Raw genomic sequence first — 17,079 nt, forward strand, 5'->3', positions numbered from 1 at the left:
AGATATGAATAATACGAATAAAATAGTAAAAAAGTAATACGAATAAAATAGCAAAAAAATAATACGAATAAAATAGTAAAAAAAGAATACAAATAAAATAGTAAAGTTTCATCGTGTACCTAATATGGAACACTATTTTCGTATCATGTCCCCATGTTTCATATTCAATGCCCCTATTTTCGAGCGCCCATTTGACATGCCCGCTCCAAATCAGGGACATTGAATATGAAACACGGATGGCAACTGTTTCATAAATCTGTACAATGAAAAAATTAAAGTGCACAATATGGAACAGTATATTCTCTTAGAGCATATACATGGAGGCAGCAGTGGAACCTGTTTCATTTTAAACCAGGATCGAACAAAGGAGTCTCAAGACCCTGTACCAATTCATAACAATTTTTCTATTAATTTTCTTCCCAAATATAATTTCATTTATTTATTATTACCTATTTTAATGTGATACGGAGAAGATCATTTTAATAATGTATATTACAGCATTAATTACTTCATTTGTTTCATTTTGCTGATAAAGATATTTATTATTGATTCCAATTCTTATAGTCTAATAGTATAAAATAGCATAAAATAGTTTAAAATCTATAGTCTAATAAGTCTATAGTCTAATAAAACAATGAATGCATTATTTGGGAAAATAATTAGTGAAAACAATAAATACATTATTTCTCGATTATCATTTCCTTCTTAGAACCGATGATCCCTATCAATCTTAATTGAATTGTATTTGTTTCGTCATTCCAAGTAACAGCAAAATTAAAAAAAGAAGTATTTTCGTAATTGTACAGTAAACCGGTCCGCCTAACATTAAAAAAAAATCATTTAGTCCACTCTTAAAAATGTTATACCGTTTTCCAAATGGTCTCGAGTATATAGCCGCCACTCACTGTACATGCTCTAAGCACGTATTCGAACAAACATTTATTTTTACAGCTGACCGTTGCGTAACAGTATTCGCGCGAGTGAATTCATCAAGAAGAATGTTCGAAAATACGGGAATAATATTTACATCAACATTCGCGTGCTCCATCTAGTTGCTATTCGATTATCAGCGCCGCTGTTTCAAGAAACGGTCACGATTCCAGCGGTGTTCCAAAACGGGTGCATACCTCTGCCTTACTGTCAACTCGAAGGCTCCATGTGAAACCGCGCGGTGTCCCGAGTCCTCGGATGCTGGATGAAAGATGGAAGGTGATCGGCCGACGTATTCGTCGTCGGGCAGAAACTACCAGCGTGGAAGTTATCGCAGCAGAGGCGGAAGAAGAAGAAAACGAAGGCGGAAGCCGTGGGGCGAGAGGATCGCCGACTGGACCAGGGCTCTGATAGCCTTCCTCTTCAGCAACGTCGGGATAGTGTGTCTGGTGGTCGGATATACTATAGCCGGCGCTTTCCTCTTCACCCACATCGAGGGCAGGAACAGCATGGACATCGCCGGCGATGTGATCAGGCTGAGAAACATGACAGCTGCGAACCTCTGGGAGCTTACTTCCAAGGTGACGAGTTTCTTCTTTCACGAAGCTTCTCCTTCTTGCAGCGTTTCCACCGCGACCCAACTGAACCGGTCGCTCGATGCTGACCGTTTAATTATTGACTGCTGCGATCCCCTTCCGCTGGATTAACCCTCGCTGACTTTTCCAACTTAGGGCAAGCGTATCAATTACTGTGCCCATTAAACCGACGTCCAGAGTTTTCGACGAATTAAGTAGCTTCTTTCATGTACGTCGCGATTCTTGGAGCGTTTCAATTATACAGGGTGGGGTGAAAAGTCGTGGTACAACCATGGCGGAATCGTGGCACAGCCAAGGGGTGATTCTGCATGCAAAAATAAGTCGGAAAGAAAGGGTAACATTTTTTTTATCTAATGCTCTGTTTTTGAGAAAAAATAGGTTGAAAAATATTACTATTGAATAGTGGCGCGTCTGATCATCACATACCAATTCTACTTCTTATACTACGAGCCATACGAACTTGACGGATTTTTAAACTTATTTTTCTCGAAATGAAAATGTATTACTCCTTTTTTTCTATGTATTTCTCGATGCAGAATCATCCCCTGGCAGGTACCATGATTTTTCATCCCTTGTGTATGTTGACGACTCTTATAAAAGTATGGACTTTTTCATAATTGAAATATGTAAACGACACGAAATATTTAAGAAAATTATATATATATATATATATATATAATTTTCTTAAATACTGTTAATACTTTTTTTAGTATTTTATTAAATACTGTTACTGAGTCCTTAGAAAGATGGAAAATTAATTTCTGTGTGTCAGTTTCTGTACACTAATCTAGTTACTGTGTGTCAATTTCTGCAGATTGACCTAGTTACTGTGTGTCAATTTCTGTAGATTGATCTAGTTACTGTGTGTCAATTTTTGTTCACTGCTGTAATCACACGCTATATGTTAATTTTTGTGCACTGATCTAGTTTGCATATGTCAATTTCTGTGCACTGATCTAGTTACTGTGTGACGATCTCTGTACACTGATCTAATCACTGTGATCAGTCCTAGTTAAATAATCTTATAACAAAAATCTGAAAACATGAAATATCTCGTATATTGCATTTTTTAGCTAAAAATTTGATCTGTAATATTCATAACTGAATCATAACTTTAACTTTTTAGTACCTATAAAATGCAGAAACTAATATTTCAAATTTCTGATATAAGGTTTGATGCGTTTTCGTTTTCATCTTGTTTAAAAAACTGAAGAAACATAGCGCAAATTTAGATGAAAAAAATAAATGAATGCTTTTTAAAATAAACGATGCTTTTTAAAATAAAAAAAATACACTATTATGTTCGTAAAACTCGTTCAAATTACAGAAAAACAATAATATAATCGACTTCTTAGATTATATTCTCAATTTAAATATTTTCAATCTTTTTAAAATCGGTTTTGCAATCACAAAGTCTGAAAAATTCTGACATGTGTATTTAAGAGGATAGAAACCTCATGATTTTGTTCATAATTTTCTGTTGAAAAGAATAGGAGAAATGGAGCTAAAACTGTACATCGCATTCAATCCTGTAACTGCCTCAATAGTACAGATACCAAGGTGTCACTTGGGGGAAAAAGTTTTCTTTGGAGAAACTATCGATTGATGCATACCAAGTTCAATTTGACTTAGGGCACTTTTACCAAGCTTATTCGGTTAAAATAACCTTTACATATTGTTTTTACAGGGTGTCCCAAAATTATTGTACAAGTAGAAAATGAGGGGTTCCTGAGGTCATTTGAAGTAATTTTTTCCTTAGCGAAAATGCAATCAGTGGCTTCGTTTACGAGTTATTAACGAAAAACATGGACCAATCGAAGAGCGAGCGCGGCCGGCGCTCCGCCCTTGCGACCAATGCTGCGTCGCGCTGGCCGTCTGACACAGCGATAGAAGTCGCAAGGGTGGGGTGTCAGCTGTATGCGATCTCTCATTGGTCGCTGTTTTTCGTTAATAACTCGGAAACGAAGCCGCGGATTGCATTTTCGCTGAGGGAAAAGTTGCTTCAAATGACCTCGGGAATCCCTCACTTCCCGCTTTACAATAATTTTGGGACATCCTGTATAATTCTGTCCTGTAACTGGATTCAGTTATAAACACGTACTACGTCTCTAACCTTATTTTTTCGGTCTTTGAAATGTGTGCACGATACACGCGATTTTCTTTCCTTTCCTCAATATCATAAGTTCTGATACACATCACAATAAATTACGTTAAATACTTGTGCATTATAAATAAAAAAGAAAGCTATTCGATTTGTCGAAAACTTCGAACATCGCATCAATGGGCACAGTAATCGACGCACTTGCCCGACCACCGTTTGCTTCATGATATTTTTTATGTTTTTTGCCACTTCGAATAATCTTTTCCGATGAAACGATATTTATTTAGGCGGAAGTTGAACGGAACCGGACGCGATTGAATTCCGATAAAACCAGAAAAAAGATTGCGGAGCGTCCACATTAATTACGCGCCGCGATAGAATTTCGCTGGTTCATTTCTGTCGGAGGTACCTGAATAAAATTTACATTTAATAGATTTCGTTCGGAAGTCCCCGTAACGAGTTTCGGCTCGAAAGTCATGAAGCAGCGAGGGGGTCGGAATTGAAGTTCCGCGAGTCTAATCGCGACTAGGATGGCGGCCATTAACGTTCATTCGAATCTTTACACAGGAGAACGTGTTCTCCGAGCGAATATGGAAGACGAAAGTCCGAGCAATCCTCGAGAACTATCAGAGGAAAATGGTCACGGCCATAAAGAACGGCTACGACGGAGCAGATGAGAACAAGAGATGGAGCTTTGCCGGGGCCTTCCTCTATTCCCTCACAGTAATCACTACGATCGGTGAGTTTGCCTTCGCTCTGTTCATTTCGAGCCATGGATCACTCGCGACGAGTCCCTCTCTTTTTCTCTCCTCTCGTTCTCTCTCTCTCTCTCTCTTTCTCTCTCCTCTCATTCTCTCTCTCTTTCCTCTCATTCTCTTTCTTTCCCTCTCCTCCCATTCTCTTTCTCTCTCTCTCCTCTCATTCTCTCTCTCTTTCCTCTCATTCTCTTTCTTTCCCTCTCCTCTCATTCTCTTTCTCTCTCTCTCCTCTCATTCTCTCTCTCTTTCCTCTCATTCTCTTTCTCTCTCCTTCCTCTCATTCTCTTTCTCTCTCCCCTCTCATTCTCTTTCTCTCTCTCTCCTTTCATTCTCTTTCTCTCTCTCTCCTTTCATTCTCTTTCTCTCTCTCTCTCTCCTCTCATTCTCTCTCTCTTTCTACTCTCTCTCTCCCTCTCCCTCTCTCTGGCGTGCGCGCGATCCCTTTCGGCGTTACCTCGTCGTCGAACATATCCAGGGAAGAAAATTAGAATCAATGTTTCAAACGTTACGGAGTCGGTCCGAGAGAATTAGGGGCGTTCGGGAACTTATGAGGTCGGAGAGACAGATATTTTTCTTGGACCGAGAGTAGGGTGGGTGGAGATGAGTTAGTTGCGATTTTATATGATTTAAGTTTCCATTAAAAATCCATTATAATTCAATTTTTTATTCAAATTCTTACAACAATTTACTCTAATCGACGTTTTTATTGAAAATCTATTGGATTTAAATTTGTAACGTAAATCCATTATATTAGTTAAATTTTATATTGGAAATTTACTAAATCGTGATCTTACTTTTGAAATTTTTATTTAAAATCTATTACAATTACATTTTGTATTTAAATTACTATAAATATATACACATAATTTGAATTGCTATTAAAAATCTACTGTAATTTAAATTTCTACTAAACATTTATTATAATTTAAGTCTACGACAAAAATCCTTTATAATTACATTTTATATTACAAAATTATTATAATTGACCTTATAAAGTCGATTAATATTTGTATTGAAAATCTATTTCTATAATTTATTAGTTATATATTAGCTATATATTATATATATAGGTTATTAGCGTTTATAGTCTACTTTCAACTGTTTTTATATTGAAAAGCTTAACCTAAGTAATCAAAATAATTAACGGAATTAATTAAAACTATCAAACGTGCCTTCGCCATTGGTTTACATTGTACAAATTTATTTCAAGTTATGAAAAACCAAATGTAAAAGCTATTTCAATAACATCGACTGATGTTATTCTCAAACAAGAACTGGCACATATTTGTACTATCGTCTTAAGAAATGTAATATAATGTATTAATTCATTAAAATGTATCAATTTATTTATTTAAAGTATTAATTCATTTGTGCTGGTATATACCGACAGAGGAGTGTTAATATTCTCGTTGTACAAACATTGCTTCGTAGGGCGAGCAACTGTTTTTTCTACGAAATTAAGTTACGAGTTTCGTGCAGTTGATTAGCATTAATCGCAACACTGCGCGATGCGGGGGAACCGTAAAAAATAGCCCGAAATTTGTTAATCACTTTGCCAATACAGCCGTCAGCCTTGAATGTTCTTGTCGAGAATATTTAGAGATCGAAATGTTTTATGATAACGACGCGCATAATGGCCTCTCGTTAACATAACGAAGCGGCGAGATCTCCGGCCTCGGATCTACGCCGGACGACGTTGCTAATGATAACGGGCCGGTTTCGGAACGGCAGCGATTCAAATTCGATGAAATCCGAATGGGTGACCGGTGTGGCGGACTCGGTGGTTCGCGGCAGGATCGAGCCGAGGGGGGGCCGGATCAAGGATTGGATTTTCGAAAGAAAGCAGCCGCGGGGTCAAGAAGAAATCTGAAAGCTTAATTGCTCCCGGGGTCTCCCGGATTTTCTCGATATCGAGTCGGGGCCAGGCCGCATCTGTATCAGGTCTGGGAAATTACTTTCGCTCTGGATCGACGCGACGGCCGACAAGCTGCGCGAATCATACGCGGGGGAGTTCGTTAGGCCGGAAATTAATTAACGGCCGGGCTGAGCCCGCCGATCGGTACGACCTCCTGAGACTGACGAAGCTACTCCGGAGCACGTTGATCTTAATCGATCTTCCGATTGACACGCTGTATCGGCGCCGATTAATTAATCCGCTACCCCCACCCCTCCCTGTCGCGTTCGTTCCAGTCAGAGATCGAGAACGTTCTACGGGACCCGTGATATAGAAATCGATGACATTTATCGGATAGACGCCGGAAATGGATCGGTTTCCACGGTTCCTGATGATTTAGAGGAAAATGAACGGTCCACGATCGAGTCTTGGCGATTTTCGAGAGCAACACAAGCTTTACGTTAACACTACTAGCTTCACGGGTCCCGTCAACGTGACGGGATCGAAACACAGTTCGGTATTATTCGAACTGTTTCGGTATTTATGTAACGTGTATTGATCGAACGCTCAGTCACTATTCGAATCATTTATTCGAATAATTTTACAATCTATATTCGAGTAATTTATTCGAATAATTTCACAATCTCTATTAGGCTGATTTATTTCAATGAAAAATTATTCAAATAATTTCACAATCTGTATTTGAATAATTTATTCGAATAATTCTTCATTCGAATAATTTTTCAATCTCTATTAGACTGATTTATTCCAATGAAGAATTATTCGAATAGTTCCACAATCTATATTCGAGTAATTTATTCGAATGAATAATTATTTGAATAATTTCACAATCTCTATTAGACTGATTTATTCCAATGAAGAATTATTCAAATAATTTCACAATCTATATTTGAATAACTTATTTGAATGAAGAATTATTCGCGAATAATTTTTCAATCTCTATTAGATTGATTTATTCCAATGAAGAATTATTCGCGAATAATTTTTCAATCTCTATTAGATTGATTTATTCCAATGAAGAATTATTCGAATAATTTTTCAATCTCTATTAGATTGATTTATTCCAATGAAGAATTATTCGAATAATTTTTCAATCTCTATTAGACTGACTTATTCCAATGAAGAATTATTCAAATAATTTCACAATCTATATTTGAATAATCTATTCGAATAATTTTACAATCTCTATTCAAATAATCCATTCGAATAGTTTCACAATCTATATTCGAGTAATTTATTTGAATGGAGAATTATTCGAATAGTTTTACAATCTCTATTCGAATAATTCATTCGAATAGTTTCACAATCTATATTCGAGTAACTTATTCGAATGAAGAATTATTCGAACAATTTATTCGAATATAGAATTGTTCGAATAATTTCGCAATCTATATTGGAATAACTTATTCGAATGAAGAATTACTCAAACAATTTTACATTCTATATTCGAATAATTTTACGATCTGTATTGGCATGATTTATTCGAGCAAAGAATTATTCTCATAATTATGAAATCTCTATTCGATTAAAGAATTATTCGAATGATTTTAAATAGATGGAACAATTTGTGACGAATAATGGTTAATCGTTATTCGAATGAAATATTCGACCAAAAAGTATTCGTCGGAATAATTATCTCACGAGGGAGGTTTCCCGCAATCATTAATTGTTTATATCTCATAACAAGGTTGGCCGATTTCGACGAAATTTTCAGTATTCCTATAAATTACCAAGATCTGCACAAGGCAATGTTTAAATGTTCGCTACAAACTCGGATAAAAAATGTGAAAAGACATCATTTTTTAATTTTATTATCATCCTAATCAATTATTAGAAACAATGTTCCAACCATTGTCTAACAGACTAGTTCTTCTATCATTTAAAAGAATTCAAGTTGCTTGGTCCAATTTTAAACAAGTTATTCCGTTTTAAAGGTGTCCGAATATTTTCGTGACCGGCCGTACGTGCTCCGCTGTAAAATTCATAGCTGTTTGAGACGTGAAATTCGAAGATATAAAACTGCGATAAAATATGAAATATAAACATTGAAAGATATCAAGTAGGAAAAACGTTTGGTAAAATATTTCTCTCACTAGGGAGAATCGAACAGTACGAAGATTGAATAAATTAGTTTCGTGTAATCGCGTAATAATAAATTATTGGGTTGGCAACTAAGTAATTGCCGATTTCAGTTATAGATGTCTCTCACTCCCATTTTTATGATATCCGTAAATGTTGTATTATAAAATTATTATTATTATTATTATTATTATGTTATTTTTTATTATCCGTGAATGTTAGCAACTGGACAAATTGAATGCAGCGGTCAAGGAAAAGCGACCAGAATTGGTCAACCGTAAAGATGTCATTTTCCAGCAGGATAATGCTAGGCCGCACACGTCTTTGTCCACTCGGCAAAAATTGATGGACATTGGTTGGGAATTGATGTTACACCCACCATATAGTCCTGATCTCGCGCCATCGGATTACCACTTATTTCGATCCCTGGACAACTCCCTTCGTGGTAAAATTTTTAATGACGATGACGCTGTAAAATCTCACTTAACTCAGTTTTTGGCCGAAAAGGATCGGACTTTCTACGAGCGTGGAATTTTCAAGTTGTCAGAGAGACGGCAAAAGGTCATCGAACAAAATGGAAAATACATTGCAGATTAAACTTCATTACAAGTAAAAAAAAATTTTTTATTTCATTGAACAAATCGGCAATTACTTAGTTGCCAACCCAATAGATCGAAAACCTCTTTTATCCGACTGGGTGACGTTCTAGCACGTAACGATGTATCTCGAAGGATCGTAAGATTACCATAGGACGCGACGAAACCGAATACATTGGACTATCCGAGAAGATCGTAGTTTATAGGTAGACCCGGTAGAAACCGATCGAACAATCGGTACAGACGTCCATTGTGAACAAGTAGACTGATTGAAGTCAGCATTGGGAACGAAACGGTCAGCTTTGCTCGACAGGGTCGGATCACGCGTGGCAGAGCAAACGTTGCAGATTCTGGAGGAATTTGCACGGCAAAGGATCATCCGAGGGTCTAAGGTAATATTTAAATCGATTGAAAGCCAACCGATTTGCAGAATTAAGTAAAAGATGGGACACCGCATATGATATTAGCGGCAACATTGGGAAGTTGTTACCGCATCATTAATATTAGAATTGTAGTAAATTCTCTGCAATTGTTCAAAGCTAATACTAAATTGCATTAAAAATAATATCGTCTAAGAATTGCCGTGTAACAAATGCTCGCAGAAAATTGATTACCTTTCGTTTCAACGATGCAAGTACCAAAATTGACCGAATGTCCATTCTTATGCATATTTCTTATATTTCTTATATACGTAAGTATATAATACATGAATTACGTATATAAGAAATATAAGAAATATAAGAATGGACATTCGGTTGATTAAACTACAGTAAATTCTTCCCAATTGTCCCTCAGCTTGTAAACAAAAGTGGACAATTTGGAAAGAGAAGATACGATTATTCGAGCCTCGCGGCTCGTTTTTATAGTCGCCAGTTGTGAATCACTATAAAAACGAGTCACCAGGCTAGAATAACCTCCTAGTACCTACTTTTCCCAAATTGTTCATTTTTGTGTATAACTTGAGGGACAATTTGGGAGAATTTACTGTAATTTTATGGAAATATTTTTTCATATCACCATCAAAAATAGAATTTCGATTTTCGAAAAGAATTATGACCAAAAATAACGTTTCCTCTGCAAGTGATTTTTTCTGAATAAATGTGGAATATTTTCTGCGATGCGAGAGCATCGAAAACAAAAGAATATCAATCTATACAAGAGTAACATGTTTTTGAAAACAAGCAAAAATATTATTTCGGCGAAGCCACAGTGTGAGAGCAATCAACGAGGAATACAAAAATTGAGCAAACATAACGCATGTATTCCATGGCAACTTTATATGTCCGAAACTCTGTACTTAGTTTTGGAAAAATATATTTGAACTATAAGGAAATAATACGTGAAATTTTAGAAATTACAAGTTTACCTACATTCCATTTAGGTCATATGACTCATCTCGGTATAATAAAGTATAATATTTATTTATATATATAAATAAAGTATAATAATATATATAATAAAGTGCATAATTTTATATAAGTATATAAAATTCTGAAACAAAGAGCGAAGAAAAAGGAAAACTGCACTGTATAATTAATTATTAAACTATTACACAATTTAAAATAATTAACCATTCCATGGTTAATTAAATAACCTTGACATATTTTAGAAAAGGTCATAGAAAATTTTGAGAAACAAAATCTAATGAAAATGACTTATGATTATAAGAAAGTTCTAGTGTTATAAGATAGTTCTAGCGTTAATTCATCAAATTTGCTGATTAGCTCCAGCAAGCTTATAGATGTAATGTTATAAGTAAACTCAATAAACTCTTTATTGCAAAAACTGAAGACAGAAAACATTAAAAGAATTTAATAATATCGTTACATTATTTTCAATCGATTAAAACTATTAAACGAAGAAATACATTGTTATTCAATTCTTGTCTTAAACAATTACTCAACAAAATTTTTATTTTTCATAAAGATCCGTAGTCTAGCAATAAGTAATAAAAAAGATGTATGTAGTAAATGATGAAAAAGATGTATATAGTAAATAATAAAAAAGATGTATATAGTAAATAATAAAAAAGATGTATGTAGTAAATAACAGAAATGAGAAGTCGATAGAAAAGTCGATGACGTGCGTCACCGGTCTACCTATCTTCTAAGAGTCCCGTAAGGAGAGAAATTACGATAAGAATCTCGCTCTTATCTGAATAAAACGTGTAAAGCGTCCTGAATAATTCGATAGCCAATGAAAATTCCCGCAACACCTATCGCGAGGAAAAGATTCGTCGCCCAACTGCAAGCTTAATGTCCTTCAGAAAGGCGGTCAACGACGCTGAATCGGAAATTAATTGACTCATATTCCCGGCGACCTCGCAAGATCATCGAGCGAAGGTCTCTACCGCAGAAATCAATTTTCTTCTAACGGTGACTGGCTACAGGCTGCTCCAAAATTAGTGCACCGAAATTTCACAATTTCGAAACACGAAATCGTTACTGCACAATAGAAGAAAAATTACCGACAATTTGTTTGCAAATATATAATCTAATTAGAGGTCATATTTTATCTCCGGTAATTATTCAATTGTTCTCATTGTGTCAGAGCTTTGCTAATTCAATTACATTATATTGCAATTATGTAAGTTAATTACATTGTATTGCAATTACATTGTAATTCGATTAGCAAATTCGAAGCATTTAGTTAAATCAAGTACTAGTTACCTTAATAATCACTAGTGTAATTGAAATACAATGTAATTGAAGTGATATGTGCAACTGAAGTACAATTTAATTGAAATATAAGGTAATTAAAATACAGTCCTTGAAATTAAAGCCCTGAACTTTCAAGAAGCGAGATGCACTTCTGTTTTCTAATTGAATAAAAATTTAATTATTATTTGCAAATGTAATATTAATTCAGTTTGTAATTTGTTATTTATTGGAGTAACTGTACACAGAGGACAGAACAACAATATCCTCCTGTTTGAAACGTTCACATGATTTTTTCAACCTCCTATTAACTATTATTAATTTTTAATTCGTAATTATAATTCAATTACATCAGAATTCATAATTAATATAACTGAGTTGCTTAGTATTTTGTAATTGTTCTCCTATCGAATTACGAATTACAATTTAATTGAAGCATAACGCAATGCAATTACTTTGTAATTGCAATTCCTTGAATAATTCGAGTGTAATTCTGCGCAACTCTGCATTTTATTCACGATAAAAATATTTAAGGAATTTCCCACTATTTTAATCTTTGAACTAAGGCTCGGAATTAAACAGGACGCAACGTTCAGATCGCGAGAGCCACGCCCCCTAGTTCCCGTCGCGCGTTTCACTCCCCGTGGTCACCGCTTTCGGCTCGGAGCACCTCGGGCACGTGTGCCTGTCGCTTTATATATGTGTGCGTGTGCGTGTGTAGCATTTAGGCGATCGTCGGGGAGTCAGACGCGCAACAAAAGTTACGGGGCGTGGCCTTCACGATCTGAATGTTGCGTGCTGGTTAATTCCGAGCCCTGACTTTAAATCATCGCAAAACATGTAGAAATCTTAAAATTATATTAATAGAATGATTAATCATGCTAACTCCGTACACGGAAAAATAGATATAATTGAACAATCCCTAAAAAGATTAAAACTATCGTTGCAGCATATTGTACAACAATCATTTCAATAATCCTTATAAGCGATAATATTTTCTTTTGCTTTCCCCCACGTATCATCTTCTAATTGTAACTTTAATTTAACTTAAAATCTAACCTTGTACTAAAGAGTTTTTTCCGCGAATAAATCATTGGAGCAATAATGCTATGAATAATAATAAGAAGAAGAATATTCTTTCTTCGGCCGCACGGTTAGCATAAGGAACTGGGTTTCTCAAATGTAACTGTAAATGTAAAATTTAATTGCAAATGTAAAAATCGTTTCATTCATTTCGGTATCATTGACTCCGATTTTTATCACACTGTATATGCATTTACTATATTCCATATGAATATATTTCCTGCTTTTAATTCTTATCAGATTGTAACTCTTTCCTCTCTTTCCTTTTTCCACGAAATCGTCGCTAATTTTTGCACGTTCGCGAAACAATCAAATTCGTACAAATCAAGAAAATGTTCATAATTTCATTTCGCTCGTATCTACCGTAGAATATATTTTCACGCGGAAATGAGAATTTATTTAACCAGGAAAATTTAATAACAGAAACGAAGAAATATGCATACGTTACTTTGCAGCTTTTTCGTTACATAATAAAATGCTATTATTGCAGCTAATAAGGGCATCGATTTTGATTAACAATTTTTCGATTGAAACCATAACAAGGATTAATAATTCTGAAAAATATCATTGGTCCAATAACTTAATGAACAGCAAAATTTTTGATGAAGAAATATTTAATTCCCTGTTGCTTCCAAACGGGACTTCAATTTAACTTTAATTTAACTCAAATTTCACTGTGATTAAACTGTAAACTTTCATAAATATAATTTATTATATTTATTAACTTATACAGATGTAAATTGTTTAGTAAACTTTTAACTTCTGAATTATTCCCTTTTCCATTTCAGGTTAACTTTTACATTAGCACTTCAATTCTGCTATAAAAGTTTAATTTTAACAATTATTTTGTATTTGATTGATAAAAATGCAAGTCCTAGATGAATGAGAATAAATTTCTAATTTATAACACCGATGTTAACACTGTCTGGTGTAGCAGAACATTTTGATCTGTTACTGCTAGTTGACTTATAAACAGACTTGACTTAAAATCTAATATTCCACTATGTTCATATTTCAATCAACTCTTTCTAAAACTCAACTACTTTTAATCCTTCACAGTCGGAGTCATTTAATCTCGAAATTGATTTGCCAAGTTACACATACAACTTAGTGCATTTTATCCATGTGAAATTGAATTTTGTGACTCGTGCAACAGTTACAGCTTCAACAGTTTCTTAAATACAAACAAGTTTGATAATATTAAATTACTTTGAAACGTGATATAACAATTTTTAATGACGCCTTGGAGTCGCTGCTCGACTACAAAGGTTTCGTACTAAACGATAAAGTTTGAAAGTACTTTAACATTTCCAAAGCAGAATTACTGTTAGGATAACGGTGCCTAATATTAACCTTATTTTTTTTCTAGATCATAACTTTGTATTAAGGACACTTTTATTAAAAGTAGATGCACGTTCGAGAAATAAATTACGCATTCTTTTAAAATCTACTGGAAAATGCAACAAAATTGCGCTTTTTCGTAATAAAGAAAAAACTAAAAGTATGCAAAAAGGATTTGAAAAATGGATTTCTAATGTGAGACCACGTTTGATTTTTTTAGGAAATTTATTTTGTTTGCTTTTTTTCACGCGTTGTTCATATACCTATGATTTGTTTCTTCAACAGCACAGTCTTTGAATAACACTTCGGTAATAGTTGATACAGAGAACCCATTGTTCATCTGTACATCTGAAGAGTAAAACAAACATTCTGCGTCATAATTTTCTTCGTAATCTCTCACTTTCATCATTTACAATAATTTGTTTATCATTTGTGAAACTATCACTTTCTTTGAGTGGTTTTCAATTACTTTCTTTTCGCGTTTAACATTGTAACAAGAACTTCCAAAAGTCTCACATTTGGAAATAAAAACATTAATTAATAATTAATGATATATAACTAGTAAATTATAATATATAATTATATTACTACTATACTATATTATACTATAATTATATTACTATTATTATATATATATTATTATATATTATATATTATTATATTACTATTAATGAAGTTTCACTAGTTATATAATAATATAATTATAGTATAATATAGTATACTATATTATACTATAATTATATTACTATGTAACTAGTGACACTTTATTGAATGCACAATACAATAGTATTTACGAAAACAATTATACGCTTATCATTTTTAAGATATTTCTAACATAATTGAACTCCTTTAAAACATGTTTGTAACGTATGTTACAAATAGCAAGCAGGCGAAACAATGAAACGTGCGAGTTAACACGTTCGTGGATAGCAAAAGTTTTAACGAGCTGCTAAAATTAGGTGATTTATTCTTAAACTTTTGTTTTAATCAAATTTTTTCATGAATAAATTTTGATTAGTCACACTTTGTTCGAGTGCTCGGAATATCACATTTTAATAGTTGTATACAATGAAGGTTATGGCATCCACGTCGATACAGATCAGATTAACACTAAACTACTCCGGGAGGAGGGGGTCGAAGTGACATGTTCGGTATTTTTTGTAATCATTACTCATTTTCAGTACATTTTGTTTTATACAATTTCGTACGACTTCTTCTAAAATATGTAAATAATTATGTAAAGCAGATTTCTTCGTCATTTTTCTGCACGATCTGAGTGTTAATTAAAGAGAATTCCCTGTATTATCGCTTAAAATTCCGACCACTGATGCTTCGTATCAGTAGTCTCTCAAATTCGATGATTTTATTCAGCCTATAGAATTTATTTACACGACGTTTTCTTCCGACAACGTTATATGTTATAACAGACTTAACTCAACATACACTGTTTCGAAATCGTGGCTTCCGGAGTTATTTCTTACAGCCGCAGAAATGTACGGAATAAAAATTTCAGCGGATTTATTAACTGTTTTCCTAGAACAGAAAGGTTCGAAGTCAAAAAAAGAGAAAGAAAATAACTGTTACCTCGGAACCAATCGAAAATTTGAACAGTTTCGTCCAAGCCGTGGTTCCGACGAACGCTGTTGAAATACAAAACCATTTGCCGAACGTCTGCATCGTTTCTGTCGATGAAAACGTCGGACTGTAATTGAAACGGGGCTGGATTTTTATATAAAAGTACCTGCGGACCGGCGTTCGCCCGCGGCGGCGTAACAATCCGACTTGTTAATAAACGATGTCGATCACTGCTCGCGATCTTGGAGAATTTCCGCCGACAGGTCGGTTGGCAGCGGTTCAGTTCGAATGATAGGTCCGACGACGTAACTTCGCCGAGTTTAACGGGGCTCTGTGTACCCAAATGATCGGCCGATATGCAATTTGTGCAACGAGCAACAAACTCGTAAGTAAACTCCGGGCAAAATCTCTCGTGCAAACCGGCTCTGCCGCCCCCGCGCACCCACCGGTCGCACACACGCGTGCATAACACACATACACAGACACAAAGGTATACACACACGCACGCGCGCGCGCACGCACACATATAGAAACACCCTTGCTCGACTCGTTATCGATTTCGTCTCGGGAATTCTACCAACAATCGGACATACACCCTACGCTCACGGGTTTTCCGAATAATTAACGCGTTGTCCGCTAACAGAATTACGCCTGATTGGCCGCCGAGATACATCCCGTTTAGCATTATCCACCCCGCCCCACCCCCCTCCCCCCGGCCCATCCTGCCACCGGCACTCGAAAAATGGATCGGCAACGCGAAGTAAACGACGCTTTGTTCGGCCCGTAATACGGATCCATTACCGGCTCGCCGTTTAGGGACCGCAGGATATCGAAATCGAAATTAAGGCCGGAGCCGATTTTGTTTCGATACTCGACAAACAATGCCGATATGCGACCGGATGAAAAGTTCCGACGGTAAATGCTCCCCTGAAAGCCATTGTTCGGATACTTTGCGCGGTCGTTCTACCACAACGGGATGGCCCACATTTTTGTCTGAATAGATTCGCTCGCGGTAATTTGTTAACAGTTTTCGGAAAATTTCTTCGCGTCGTCGGAACATCGTGATTTCCTGCATTCGGTCTTGTTGAAAGTTCTCTGAGATCTTCTCTGGGTAGAACATGTGTTTCGTTCATTCAAGATTCTACTGTTTTTATAAATTTTTGTTACTAAATTGTACGGTTTAATAAATTATGTAAGAATCGAGGACTGAATTCTCATAAGATTCAACAGATGCATAATATTCTTTTTGATAGAATTGCGGTAGGAAGTAGCGTATAAAATTGAGGCGCTATTTTCAAGAAGTATATGTATATGCGCAAAAATCGTATTAGAATTTTTTAATAATTGATTGAAAAATTACGTATACTTAATGTATAATAATAAGATTAGTTACGGGAAACGCGCATTAAATAATATAAAAATAGGAAGCTATTTTTGTTACATTTCTA

The 17,079-nt window shown here is 35.1% G+C and overlaps 1 protein-coding gene across 1 annotated transcript in view; it reads left to right on the forward strand.

Annotated features, from left to right (window-relative positions):
- Positions 1-1,202: 1,202 nt before the first annotated feature.
- Positions 1,203-17,079, forward strand: part of LOC117222121 (TWiK family of potassium channels protein 18) — a 36,212-nt gene continuing 20,335 nt past the window's right edge. Inside the window, exons 1-2 of the mRNA XM_033473637.2 lie at positions 1,203-1,511; positions 4,195-4,366. Coding sequence (XP_033329528.2) covers positions 1,203-1,511; positions 4,195-4,366 — 481 coding nt within the window. The remainder of the gene's footprint in view (positions 1,512-4,194; positions 4,367-17,079) is intronic.

The sequence above is a fragment of the Megalopta genalis genome, chromosome 3 (genome assembly GCF_051020955.1).
Source record: "Megalopta genalis isolate 19385.01 chromosome 3, iyMegGena1_principal, whole genome shotgun sequence".
NCBI classification, from domain to species: Eukaryota; Metazoa; Arthropoda; class Insecta; order Hymenoptera; family Halictidae; genus Megalopta; species Megalopta genalis.